The sequence below is a fragment of the Ptychodera flava genome, chromosome 5 (assembly GCF_041260155.1).
Source record: "Ptychodera flava strain L36383 chromosome 5, AS_Pfla_20210202, whole genome shotgun sequence".
Lineage (NCBI taxonomy): Eukaryota > Metazoa > Hemichordata > Enteropneusta > Ptychoderidae > Ptychodera > Ptychodera flava.
In genome coordinates, this window is record NC_091932.1 from 15,769,549 (window position 1) to 15,784,349 (window position 14,801).

Sequence of the window (14,801 nt, forward strand, 5' to 3'; positions counted from 1 at the left end):
AAAAAGGGGAAGGTATGAAGATCTTGGGAAACATGTCCCGAGGACGTCCGTAAACCTAGTGGACGCTTATATATTCATGATATGCGCAAACAAACACTGCTCATTATTCAAAAATAAACGGGAAGTTAGATTGAAAGGAACGCTGGAAACGCGCATGCTTTTCGTTGCCAAGCGCCAAATTCTAACATAACTAATTATGGTCCTGCTCCATGTAACAAATGCCACCCAGAAAGTATCGACCGACCAAGCAGAAAAAGATCACCGGAGTGGCCGTTTCATGAGTTTTTCAACAAAATTATATAGATGTATGTTTCACGTCGTCGTTTTCTGGGAGTGTATATACCAAGTATAATTTACAAACCGCGTCGTGATTCAAGGCACAATGGTGACACATTAGCAACAGCACGCACTGGAGAATTTTTGCCAGCACTGTGAATTTTTAAACAGTCACCTTCATTTCTCTGCACTCGCTTTAACTCCATGTCTACCGGTAACACATCGTTATTTTCTGTCTCAAAGTACGTACCAGCAACAGGCCTTTGACGTCAAAGTCGGTTGTTTTCTGGTATACGGTAGCAACCAAGCTCATGACTAGAATGACTCTACGGCGTCAAAGAGTTAATCTCGCCGGTTACTTTTTTCGCCTAATAAAAGAGAGTCGGTCGCTACATGGAGCTAGTTTCTAGCTCCATGGTCGCTACTAGTCTAAGGAATTCATCGATTTTCAATCGCGCCTTATGCTGTTAGTGCACAAAATTCCCGAAAGAAGCGGCGCACGGGCTATAAAACTTCGTTTGTACTGTTAGGCTAGCTTTGGGTCCATAGCTGTGGTGTTTTCGGACGGGATTTCTGCCTTTTACGGCTGGTTTTGACTTTAACGTCACCACCACAGCCATGGGAACGTCCATGTTCTGCCCGACAGCACGCTTGTCGCAACTTTGTTTGTCGATATTTCGAAAATTTTCCACCCAAATTAAATATTGCCAACACTCATCGACAACATGGTTATTAGGGGCCTACCACTACCAGAAATCCGCTCAAAAATCACCAAACTATCGCAGTTTTCCAGCTTTTTCCGACATGACTACTCGCAGACCGTTCTTTTTCTGGCGTACAAGCGATTGACGAGGCTCAGAGCAGCCCGTCACTAAAGTCACCTGAGCGGTGACCTCGCAACATCGAAACACAAACTGACATCACCGATGATGTCGGCCACTACGTTAAGAAGCCTGTGAGAATTTTTAGCAGCACTGTGAATTTTTTAAACCAGTCACCGTCATTTCTATTCACTCGCTATTATCTCCATGTCTGCCGGTAACATATCGTTATGGAGAGTTTAGTTACACGTAATAACGTTCCATCATCAGCTGATCAGTGATAACCATACGTCGCGTACGTGTAGAACATATACGTTCGGAACGGCAAACAACACTCTACACATACAAAATGTAGTCATAATTACGTGTAGTATTTTTTAGATTATTCTTGATGATTTCCGCGAATTAGACAAGAAACCTTGTAAACTATCATGGAAAACATCTTTGATATCATAATATTTCGTAGAGTTTGCACCAGCGCAAGAAGTACTTGCTATATGATTTCCTTACATGAACGAAATGTTGTTGTCTCATTCCATTGTTATCTGACGCCGCCCCAAAGAGTTCTCCAAACCATATAAAAAACTGTATCAAAGAAAATCGGCTGGTTTAATTCGAGGATACGAGCTAGAATATTCCTCATATAAAAATTAATGTTTCTTAAAACTTAAACGAATTTCAATGTTTGTGAGAAAAAATACAGCAAAATTATCGAGAACACACAGCTAAACTGAAGGCAGACCACCGTCCCTACACCCACGGACGGTGGGCAGACAAAACCTTAGCAACACCACCCGATTGAGAGAACCACGCTTAACCACACGAACTTTGACCCTAGTCAAAATCAGACTTGTCCCTGGGAAATATGTTTACAAGTTTGCCCACATATAAACAACGTAAAGGTCAAAGGTTTCAACTTCCGACTTCCTGCTTTACGGACGTCCTCATGCCATGAACTGCAGGCAAGGCACTGGCAGGGTTTGCACTGTTTCGCGACCATTTAAACGTTTGAAATTAGAGTAGCTGACTCTCCTCCGGCCATCGAAATACATTGGCTGCAGTAGATTTTGGATAAATGGTCATGACTGGCCGCAATTTGGTAATTTCTGGACACATTTCAGGAGAGCTTCTTACCTTCCGTTTTAGTAACCATTCCTATCTTTCGCGATGTTGACCAACCCGTAAAATCCCTGATAAGTCCACGGATTAGCATAATTAGTTGTGTTGACTAATTAATTACAGCATGTGTGTATGAGAGATATACGTCCTTGTAATGGAGTGTAAAATAAATAAAGAGTCACAGAGGCTAGGTTAGGTTATATAAACCATTTATTTTATTTATTCCGATCATTCAGAGCATGAAGAAAGAAGAGAAAATGAAGAGAAAACAGTTTGAAAAACTCAGAACCTATTGGGTCGCCTATGCTTGAACCAAGTCTAGGACCCTACCCACCCATGCAAGAAATTTCTTGCCAGGGACACATCCATCCATGCAAGAAATTTCTTGCAAGGGACACAACCATCCATGCAAGACATTTCTTGCAAGGAACACACCCACCCATGCAAGAAATTTCTTACAAGGGACACACCCATCCATATAATATTACTTTATAAACTTAGATTTTTTTCACAACCCTTGCTAGAATTTCTTGCATGGGTGGGTGTGTCCCTTGCAGGAAATTTCTTGCATGGGTGGGTGTGTCCCTTGTAAGAAATTTCTTGCATGGATAGGTGTGTCCTTTGCTAGAAATTTCTTGCATCGATGGGTGTGTCCCTTGTAAGAAATTTCTTGCATGGGATAGGTGTGTCCTTTGCAAGAAATTTCTTGCGATGGACACACCCACCCATGCAAGAAATTTCTTGCAATTGACACACCCATCCATGCAAGAAATTTCTTGCAACGGACATGGCTCACAGTTGCAGGAAATTTCTTGCAAGGGTGGGTGTGTCCCTTGCAAGAAATTTCTTGCAAGGGACCCACCCACCCTTGCAAGAAATTTCCTGCAACTGACAAGTTGACACCGGTAAGAACCCAACAGATATTTCACAAAGAATGAACTTGTGGCAATGAAATAATGACTGTAATTTGACTTGAAAAATAACGAAATGGCTTTTGCTTGCATATTTGCACATATTTCCATGGAAAATCATATTAAAGGATATATTATATATTAAATTTAGTTATTTCCATAAAAATATCTTAAACTATCAAGAAAGTTCAACCACTTTTGATCAAATCAGAAATTCATGGTGAAATATATCAAGTACAGCAGAACTGAATTTTATAACCAGTTATTTAAGTGGAATATTTTGAAAAAAGTGTGGTTTTCGTTAATTGGGGAAATTGTTTTCGTGCTGTTAAATGTCACTATCGACAAGGAGTCATTGAATGTAGACACTTTGCAATTAGCTATCATTAATTTGTTGGAATAAACTTGCATTTGAAATAAATGAATATTGATTCACTGTTTTTCAAATATTAGCAAGCTTTGAGACAGACTTTTGATTCTCTTGTAGTTGTCTCTCACAGGACAAAATGAGTTTGTTTTTATCAAAATAAAACTTTATACCAACATGCTGATTGAGAAGAACATTATTTTCAATTCCAGAAAGTAGTGCATGTCTAGCTGTCATTTTTGTCAATATGCACCATAATATCATTGCACCTTACAGTTGTTGCACCAAATATTGTGTATGATATGTACTATCAGTATCAAAAGCTGTTCCTTTCCTTTTGAAACATAACAGTTTTGTCATGTTGTTTACACAACTTCCTATTTCACCTCACAATCGTTGTCAACTTACAAAACTTAGAACTGCCTTCACACTCTACTCAGCTAGAGAAGAATTACTCCCCGAAAATAACGTAAGTAGCCCGAATAAGACGATATCAACAATTTAATATATCTGCCTAATTTTACTCGGGAAACAGGAAACCTTATGTGAAAGCATCGATGGATGCTGGGAAGGTATTATGTTATTTACGATGCCGGGTGTTGCCAGATAAACTGCGACAAAATGCAGCTCTGAATATTAAAAATACATCAACCACGAACATTTCAAAGGACTTCATGCATATCACCACGAAAAAAAATACTGTATTATTATGTCAGCTTGCCAAATCACAAAGACTCGTCTTATTGTTGTCAAACCTCGGGTAAGTTGCAATCAATTCTTTCGGCGATGTGCCGAAAATATCTCGCTTTGATCGTTACTTTCGACATAAACATTTATTTTTGAGTATCGAATTTGTAATATCATGCATGACATGCGTTTTGTTATACAAACGTCATTAACAACATTTTTTTCTGGTAAAATCAACACATTTGAACTAATGTCGATTTAATCGGCAAATGTAACCTCATCTACTTTTCTTTTTAAGTTACACACTTGTTTTTATGAGTAATTTGTAATGTTGTAACATTCAGCTATCCGGCACCTAACGCTTTTGAGAAATTTGAAAAAATATGAAGATCCAATTATCCCAAATCAGTTCCAATCGTGTTAGTCGAAATTGCATGTAGTGATGTTCACCGACGGAATCTTTGCCACCGTCGCCAGCTTCATGTAAATGGAATCCATTGCACATATTTACAGGCCATTTAATCATTTGAGTGGTGTAATTGTTCCCACCAAAATTTTAGTGCAACATTTTTTTCAATTTTTGTGATTTTTCCTGTAATTTTTTGATAATTTTGCACCAAATGGACTTTACATTTCATTGGCTAAAGTTTGTTATCAAAATTTTGACAAAAATTTGAAAAATATCGACTGGAGTAAACTTTCTAAAGGAGACAAAAATTGACTTTGGCGCTCAAATGTTAACCAGCTTGATCCTACAACTGTATGTGATCTCCAACGCTGATCAGTGCTTTCTTCCATACTTTAAGAAACCACTTAATCTCGAGTGAAAGCATTCGTAGAGGCTTTATATTCGTGTTAGAATTTCACCTCACTCAGTACCCCGTGCCCTTCACTAACTTGCGGTCAAAATTTATATTGCATTTCTAATTTCAATAAGGATTTGGTCAAATATTCTTCCTTCACAGCAGCAAGGAAAGGTCAAACAATTCACGAATTGAAGACGAAAACTCTCCAAAAGTGAAAGTGAACAGTAAGTAACATTTCATTCTCTGAAACTGATTTGTCAATAGGGAACTAGGGAATTACTTCAACAGTTCACGTAGCTAGCGATAAAATTTATATGTACGTTTTGACTCAGGTTTCAGTATTTTTGTGACAGCAAAAATGATAATCAACGTTTAGAAACATGTCTGTGGTAGAACGCTGTTCTCGTGTCATATTGAATTTAAACATAATCAGTATCAAAACGAATAGACCTTCACTCATCGCGATCATTATACCGTGAAGACCAATGCAATGAGAGAGAGAGAGAGAGAGAGAGAGAGAGAGAGAGAGAGATTATCAGTAATAAAGTAATAATCATGAACCTCTAGTGTCATGGTATAAGGCGATCATCAAACTGTTGCATCTGGTGTTTTTAAATCGTCATAATCAGCTCACACATCTAGTTACCCTGGTAGAGTGGAGCTCACAGGCCTAGCGCGAATCCACTTTCTGCCAATGCCTTTCTAGCAATGAATACAAGTGGCTATCAAACTGATTTTACATACACCTCAGAAAAGAATTAGCATAAACGTAGCAAGAACGGAAAGAGCTAACAGTACCACGTCATCCACTGAAACACGAGGAACATTGAAGCAAAGTTCAGGAAGATAATCCTCCCAATCACCAAAAAACCCCGCTTTCTAAACTAAAGGCTACGTGCAGTAACGACAAAGGAAACATCAAAATGTTTCATGTATTATAAAAGGCCACAACCGAAAAATCACCGAAAACCGAACAAACTATAAAAGACCAATCGAAAAGGACGCTGCCAATGTGCTTAGATTATTTATGAGGCTGAAATCTCAGAATCGCAAAAGTCTACCTTAGATCAGCTGAAAACAACTTCAAGAAATTCAGCAACAATAATCGCTAGTTCTCTTTCAAAGACAGGAAACGTGAAAACAGGACTTTATAACATTCCTAGCGTATAACGACAAGCATTCACCTTTCATTGGTCCGACGCCGAAATCAACATGTTTAAAAGCACGATAAAACTGGCATAAACCGCTGCAACCAGAGCAAATTTCACCCGACGAACTTCGTCTATGAATCTCCACAGCAAGCTCTAGTACCGTACAATGTATATGGCATCTCAACAGCACCGTGCTACTAGATATCGATAGGAAACTACATAAGTTGACTGATGGTCCCCTTACAGAGTGGCGATATTCAATTTACATTGTCCACACCAAATTCACTTTCGCTCATGCGTAGAGAAGGAAATGTTACAGTTTCCTCCGTCAGTCCTAGGGCTACTTATTACTATTAAGATGAAAATAATGGGCCATCAAGCGTTTTAGCACGTCCATAAAATATCAGTTCTTGTCCTGTTAATAGCGTCACTAAAGTAAAAGTAGCTACTGATCGACTTCAAATTTCACTGAAGACCTGCATGTGTCCTCATCTGTGACAGTCATCTTTTAGTATCACTAATGACCACTTTGTTTCCTTTATTTTCCAGGTTGATTACCATAAAGCATGACTGTACAACACGGCCAACGTCATTCTCGACAGAACATGCAACGCGTTTGGTTCATTAGTATCGTCTTTGTATGCTCTGCCTGTGTGATCTTCACCTTGTTTTTATTGGGCACAAATTCATGGGTACAAGAGCGTTCACCTTTTAAGATTCGGGGAGAATTTGAACACAATGACAAATACGTTCCACCACCAATTGCTAGAACTGGAAACTTTGTAAATGCAGAAGGACAAACTGCTGACTTTATCATATATAATGATTGAAGATAGATGGAATCCAACTGAGTTACAAGCTCTGAAAGAACGGTTTCTCAACCTTAATCAAATTTTAGATATTCAAGATCTCGAATCAGGGATTACCAAGGAACGACAGCAAAAAGCTGTGGAAAACTCTGCAACTTTTCCTAAATTGGAGACCTTTTTTAAGAACGTCATACTCACAAAAAGGACTTTACAGATTGGAGTCAGTGGCGGCTCGATCTCCACAGCAACATGCGTCGGTAAGAGGAATTATTATGTTGAAAAGCTTAAAAATAATTTGGAAGAAATCCTGCATACAGAAGTGGAGATATTCAACGGTGCATTGAATGCCAGCGGAAGCTTGTTTCACACATACTGTATGGACAACTACTTAAATTTAACCTGTCTTGATGTGCTCCTGTGGGAATGCAGCGTCAATGACAAAATCTATCATCATGGATGTTCTCCTCAAGAAGAATTTACAAGAAAAGTGTTGCAGGTGGCCAACGGACCTCAGCTGGTATACGTGAATTTTGTTACTGGCTTCCGAGGCCATTCATGTCAGAGCAACGAAGATAGCTGTAGTAAACCATTAAGTGAGCACTATAATGTGCCATCTCTTAACATGAAAGCTGCTTTATGCGATCTCATCGAACAAGGGGAAGCTGGTACTCTTGCATGTCCAGTGGACCATTGCCATCCAAACGTGCGATACCATTCCGTGGTTGGCAACCTTCTGACGCGAATGCTTGGCAACGTTCTGATGGGAGTTATTGAACAAATGGCGCATTCTTCCCGCCCTCTGTCTACAGATGACAAAAAGGAACTGGGCATTGCGTTACCCTTGCCTTTAATTAACACCACAAAACTGACAGGCACCCAATGCTGGTCAACTGCGATCGCTGAGACAGGAAACTCTAACCCTCTTGTGCCCATTCTGAATGGTGGCTCGCATGATGGTTCCACTGGAGAAGACCAGGTCTGTTTGACGATAAGAACATGTGGGAATCGGGAGAACCGAATACAACAATCAGATTTCAAATTGACATTATACCATACGAACATGAAAGAGCTCATGTAATGTTAGGTTCTAAGACCTGCAAGGATTGTGGGAAGGTTACCGCATGGCTTGATGATGACGAATCTACAGCAACTACTGTTAAACATGAGCTTAGGTTGGGATTTTTTGGAGTATTTTTATTGCGAAAGGGAGTAAAACCAGGTGTGCACACAATTACCCTACGCAAATGGTCAAAATCCGGTATACGCATTGTAGCAATTACTACTGGCTTTGACTATGTGCCACAAAATACTGACCAAGATCTCGACGGCCAAGATCGCTGGGACTAAAGATATATGGACGACGTATTTTGATCGCACATCCATATCAGTCCATTATCCGTAGTATAGATAATTATTTTGCTGGGTGAAACAAATCATGCCAACATCAGACGACGAAGTCAACATTGTACACTGTCAAATCATCTTGCATCCTTAGAGTAGGCTTTATCGTTTTCAAAGCTTGAAAAGTACAAATTAAAGAATGCCAGGTTACATCTTACAGTTGTATTCGACACTAACATTATCCTTGGGATGAAATCTGTGTTTCCTGTAAATAGCTTCCGAAAAAAATACATAGGTATCATTAGCAAAGACAGAGTCATTAGGTTTTTAGTGGGCACTGTGATGGCTGACAACTGTGTTACTTTGCTGTGACGATTCATCGTTCTTCGACATTGCACTGCATTATATTTTACATAATTTTACGTCATCTTCTTGACTTAATCATTTTGGAATCTGACGATTCAACTGTATTTTAAGGTTCCAAAGCAAGAAATTGACCTTTTTAATCTAACAATTCTCTTAATAAGCTCAGAACCCCGTAAATCATACATTTTCTTAAAGCCTAGATATAGGGAACCATTTTAGTAACCACAGTGTCATCATTGTTTACATAACTATCACCTGACAGGCAATTTGCATAAACTTCGAAAATCGCTTTTCCCTATGTTTTGTCTCAATACTTCAAAATATCTGACTCAAACTTGCTGGAATGCAAGCTGTCACAACACTCTTCCAAAGCGTGTCTCCGATTTTTCATATCTTGCTTAGTTTTTAGCACAATTTTAAAGAAATTAACTAGGGTTAAATTCACCACTCTGGAAGTTTTTCTGGCATAAAAATTGTTTAAGAAGGTTAAAAAATTCTGAGACACACTTTGGAAGATCCTTAGGACAGCTTGCACTCACACAAATTTCAGCCACATATTTCAAAGCATTGAAACAAAGCATAGGGAAAACCGATTTTTGAAAGGTTATGCAAATTACCTGTCACGTGGTAGTTATGTAAACAATGATGACACCATGGTAACAAAAAATGTTCCCCTATACTTAGGCTTTCCGAAAATATATAATTTACGGGGGTTCTGAGCTTATTAACCACTAGAGAATCGCTAGCTTAAGTAGGTCAAGTTCTTGTCTTGGAACCTTAACAGCTAGCTATTGATATGGTTTACCCGATGGGAGGTTGGGGTCGAACGTCTTTTGTACCTGCTCTACTGGAAATTATTTTTTCAACTTGCATTTCGTAACATTGTTTCCAAACAGATATTTTGAATTCATTCATTATTAGGACTTTGCGAAACTGTTAAAGATAAAGTTACTCATGTATATTTGAAGTGTTGAATTAAGTTCATTGAGCAGATGTCCAAGTTAAATTATTAAAGTTCAAGACACTCAAATATAAAGAGTTTCTCTGACATCTTTCTTTTAATTTTCAATTAATTCTTTAGGTTATATTTTTGTTGTCTGTGTGGTAACATCAGGTTTTTGTTGTAATACTTAATGAAATAACCCTCATTTGACTTATCAGTGCATCCACAGGCGGCCCAGACCTATTGAGTTTTTCTCGCTGTTTACTCTTTCAGTTCCTCTCCTTTTCTTCATGCTCTGACTGATCGGAGTAAACAAATAAATTATTATATAACCTAACCTAGCCTCTTGACTCTTTTTTATTTTACACCCCCATTACAAGGACGTTTATCTCTCAGATACAAATCTTGTAATTAATTAGCCAACACAACTAATTATGCTAATCTGTGGCCTTATCAGGGATTTTATGGGTTTGTCAACATTGCGAAAGATAGGAAAAGTAAGTCATCGAATGAATCACAAGCCCATACTACCCTAGAAGCTGTATTCGACGTCATCGCCAAGAATCTTATAAATTTGTGATAGCTTTCTTATCTTGGAAAATAATACGAAATAGACAACGCTTCAGCGTACATTGTTTTCGGAAAGCTATACTCCAACGTTGGAAAACATAAGTATGGGTAAAAATGCAGCTAACAACATCCAACTACAATACTTCTCGATTAAATTATTGTAGTAACGTATTTTACAATCGCCTTCCTTATGAAAGTTGTAAGCTTCAAGTTAAAACAATTTTTGAGAACACCTTTTGTTCAGGTCAAAGGAAAATGTGTTTTACAGAAGTCTTTTTTGTACCATAGGCAGGCTTATAAATTTGCAGACCAAGAATTTTGCCTTACACCGTACTCAGGTAGTCTTTTTGCCCATTTATAACAATTCCTATTTTACCATATATTAGTTGTATTACATACTCATAATTGCTATTTTCTTATACGAATAATATAAGAGGGAAATTTCAGAGGGAAATTTGAATGGCCTCAAAGTGCCGTCCTCACGGCAGTACACACCTATTTCTAAATTCAATCTCAGACCAAAGAATTTAAATTTAAAAATCGGCCTAAAGGTTAATAATCAAGATGATGATAACCCCATAATACAAAAACTTCATTATCATGGGGTTAGGGGTATTCCACTAGATTGGTTTCACAGTTACTTATCAGATAGAAATCAATTCGTGGTTGATGGGGAACCTCTCTCAAAGACAAATCAGGTGTGGAGTACCTCAAGGATCGATACTTGGTCCAACTTTATTTTTGATTTATATCAATGATATCTGTAATGCAACCACTTATTTTAATTTTAGGCTGTTTGCCGACGATACAAACATATTTAGATCTGTATGTGCCCAGCAAATAAATTTGAATGACGTCACTTTTCAACTTAATGAGATCGACAAATGGTGTAAGGGAAATAAATTAACCATAAATGCAGACAAAACAAACTATATGATTATCAAAACACCCCAGAGAAGGGTTACTTTTGAGGGTAACTTGCGTATCGGTACTACAGTTATTAAAAAAGTTTCTTCAGCAGGTTATCTTGGTGTAAATATTGATTCTTCATTTTCTTGGAAATCACACATTCAGAGAATTGTAAAAGCTATTCAAATTGGTATTATTTCAAAAATTCGACATTTTGTTCCAAAATCTGTTCTTCTCATATTTACAACGCTTTTATTTTACCTCACTTATCCTACTGTATTGAAATTTGGGGAAACACCTATCAGACTTACCTTGAGCCAATTTTCCTTCTTCAGAAAAAGCTAGTTCGCTTAATCACCTTCTCCGATTTCATGCTCATTCTGAGCCTTTGTTCCGAAATTTACGTATTTTGAATATTTACAAGTTAAGTAAATATTACTCATGTATGTTTTTTTTGACTTAAGCATAACAATTTACCCCATAGAATTGATCGTTATTTGACCTTGTCTCCATGATTATCTAACACGTTCAATTACCGACAATAATATTCGAGCCCCACATACAAGACTTAGAATTATTCAACATAACATGACGTATGCAGTTACCAAACATTGGAACTCTTTACCACTTTCATTAAAGAAACTAGAATCCAGAAGTTATTCAAAACGGAATTGCATTCTTATTTACTAAATTAATTTTACAAACTCTAGTGTCAATTTATTTTAGTGTTATATTTATATATTTGTTGTTGCTGATTGACACTTTATTTGTTATTATTACTATTACCACTCATTTGCTGACACCCGTCTGTCTCATATACGTACGTATGATTGCTTTGTTATACTTTTTCTTTGAGATTCAGGCCATGGACGAGATTAGTCTCTATGGACTATTTCCATGGTCCTCACCAGAAACATTGTAACGAGGTATCTTTGACATTTGTTTTGTGTTGTAGTTATTTTTTTCTTTCTGGTGAAATAAATTTGATGATTGATTGATGATTGATAATCAATTACAACTAAACTGGATGCTTGAATCAATAACATAACATTTGTCTTCCATTCTAGGTTGTTGGGCAGACTGACGGAACAGAATCCTTGTAGTCTAGCATGCCATCAGCACGCTTGCATGTCAGTATACCTACTATAGTACAAGAAAGTAAGCCATTCCCAATGAGAATTGAATTCTGCAACGTTTCGAGAAACAAAATTTATTTGTACTCAATGGCAGTATTTTTAGTCAAGGCACTTACATGAAACGCTTTGCCTCGATCGGTTTTCGATTGGTAAACTATCAACTTGTATCTGAATTCAACCATTCGTAACCATTCAGGGTACACTCTAATTACGCCATTAAGTGGCTTTCATTTTATTCCCAATCAAAATATAACTGTCCATCTCATAACGTAATGTTTACTGCTGGTCATTTTGCATACACACATCTGTTCCCCTTCTATCATAGAATGGTTGCTATGGTACGTCATTTATTTCCGATTCTAATTTATCAGTAGTATATATTGGAAAACCATACATGATTTGAAATCTGTCTTACAAATGCTGTTGGAGAATGTATTTTGAGTAAATACTGTCCGAAGTTCAGAAAATGTTAAAAATGTAATGTGTCATCATTCAAACACACCTGAGCTGAGTGAAGTCGTTCTATTTAACTGTAAACCAAACTTAAATCGATCATTCAAGTAGTACAAAATTCAGGGAAAACGTTTGGACTGAAATAGCGGGACAATATACACACACTGATATTAGAAATCCTTGGTAACATGATTATCCTTCACAAAAAAAGAAAGACAGATTTAAAGTAAATCAGAGAAATAGTTTCAGATAAGATAGTTTCCTGACCAAAAAAAATAAAGGAAAAATAATAAAGGAAGAACTGAAATTTGGATATAAAGTTTATGATTAATTGGGATAAGACCATGAATAAGCTCCCCATAGGAACTTAAAAAGTAATTTGATAGCTGAAAGAGAAATATTCCTGACAAAAAATAATATATGTAGCCCCTTAATGCGACATTAACATTTTCCCACTCAATGCACCTATGTGAATAACTGTACTGAAGGCAATGAAAAACGAAATATGTGAGCATTTACACCATTGAATGTTCGGAGTGTATGTGTCACGTATGATCCCGGATGGTGTCAAACAACATACAATAGGTTTCGCATAGAACTGCAGCTCTGAAATATTAAAAATATATCAACCATGAATATTTTAAAGGTACTGATGCATAACAACCTAAATGAAAAAATGCTTATACTATTGCATCAGCTTGCTTTCAGTTTTACCCCATGTACTGTGTCTTACATTATTGCTGTAAATCCCGAGGTAAGTTATCATGACATTTTCCGATAGTGTACTGGAAACCTTGCTTTGATCAATAACTTTCTGTCGTGCTTGAGACTGATATATCTCGAAGGAACTGAAGACTTACCAGAGGGACTGTGCTTTTACCCATCAACGCGATCATTAGACTGTCTACAGACCGGTGGGTGGAGAGAGAGAGAGAGAGAGAGAGAGAGAGAGAGAGAGAGAGAGAGAGAGAGAGAGAGAGAGAGAGAGAGAGAGAGAGAGAATTATTAACTTCTCTTATCATAACTCTGAGCTGTTTGGCGATCATCAAAGAATTAGTAGTGTTTTGCAGTCAGGGCATACCTTTGGTAAAATAAGCGGCCAGATATGGCATGTTATGGTCAAATCTACTATCTTCCAGTGCCTTGCTCCCTCACAATGAAAGAAGTGGCTACAAAAGTAATACATCACAGACCTGAGAAAAAAATAATATAAACTAATCAAGACTAGAAAACAATCCGTTGTCTCATCATCTGCTCAAACCCAAAGGGCTTTCAACCAAACGTCGGCAGCATAATCATCGTATTGATCGAAAACACGTCAACAACAAATGAAAAACACGAAATGATACAAAGTCAGTGACAGAGACATGGACAGCAAATCATGTATTACATAAAAGCCAGCTACCGAAATTCACTGAAAAACGAACTGATGAATTATGAAATATTGTGATCAGTAAATGATACTGTCTATCCATAGCAATACCATACATCCACGAAGTTAGCTGATGCAACTTGTGCTCACAGACAGACACAAACAACGTTAAAAATCCTCTTAAATACAAAGGTAAAAGTAGCCTATAAATCGCCGCCACCAGAACAAATTTAGAGGGTAACCTTCGTCTGTGAATCAGTATAACGAACGATGGTACCGTGGGATGCATGCCATATTCACACATCTGTACAGCTAAATGTGTGAAGTACCACAAGGAAACAACATTGCTTAAGTGATGATCGCCTCATAGCGACTGTATTTAATTTACCAAGTCCACACCAAATTCACTCTTGCTCAGGCGTAGACGAGCAAAAGTTTCCTCCATTAGTCCTAGGGCCATTAATTACTATATTCGGGTGACAACAATCATCCATCCAGCGTTTTAGCACGTTCACGAAAAAAGCATTTGTCCGGTTGATAGGGTTAGCCACATAAAAGATGTTGCTGATGGACTCCAACCATACTTGTGACCTACACTTTTCCTCGTCCATGTCAGTTCCTCTATCAATATCACTAATGTTTACATTGTTTCCTTTGTTGTCAGGCTGGCAGTAGATATTACCGTAAAGCATGGCTGTACATCATGACCAACGTCAGTCTCGACAGAATATGCCACGTTTCCGGTTCATCACTATCGTCTTGGT

The 14,801-nt window shown here is 37.7% G+C and overlaps 1 protein-coding gene across 1 annotated transcript; it reads left to right on the top strand.

The window, feature by feature from the left end:
* The first annotated feature begins 5,031 nt into the window (after window positions 1-5,031).
* On the top strand, window positions 5,032-8,904 carry LOC139133130 (uncharacterized). Its single transcript, XM_070699552.1, has 2 exons — window positions 5,032-5,211; window positions 6,688-8,904. The coding sequence occupies exon 2, from the start codon at window positions 6,925-6,927 to the stop codon at window positions 8,023-8,025; it is 1,101 nt and encodes a 366-aa protein (XP_070555653.1). The 5' UTR covers window positions 5,032-5,211; window positions 6,688-6,924; the 3' UTR covers window positions 8,026-8,904.
* Window positions 8,905-14,801: the final 5,897 nt, after the last annotated feature.

Coding starts and splice junctions, on each gene's coding strand:
- LOC139133130 (XM_070699552.1), top strand. CDS start 6,925: ATGCAGAAGGACAAACTGCTGACTTTATCATATATAATGATTGAAGAT.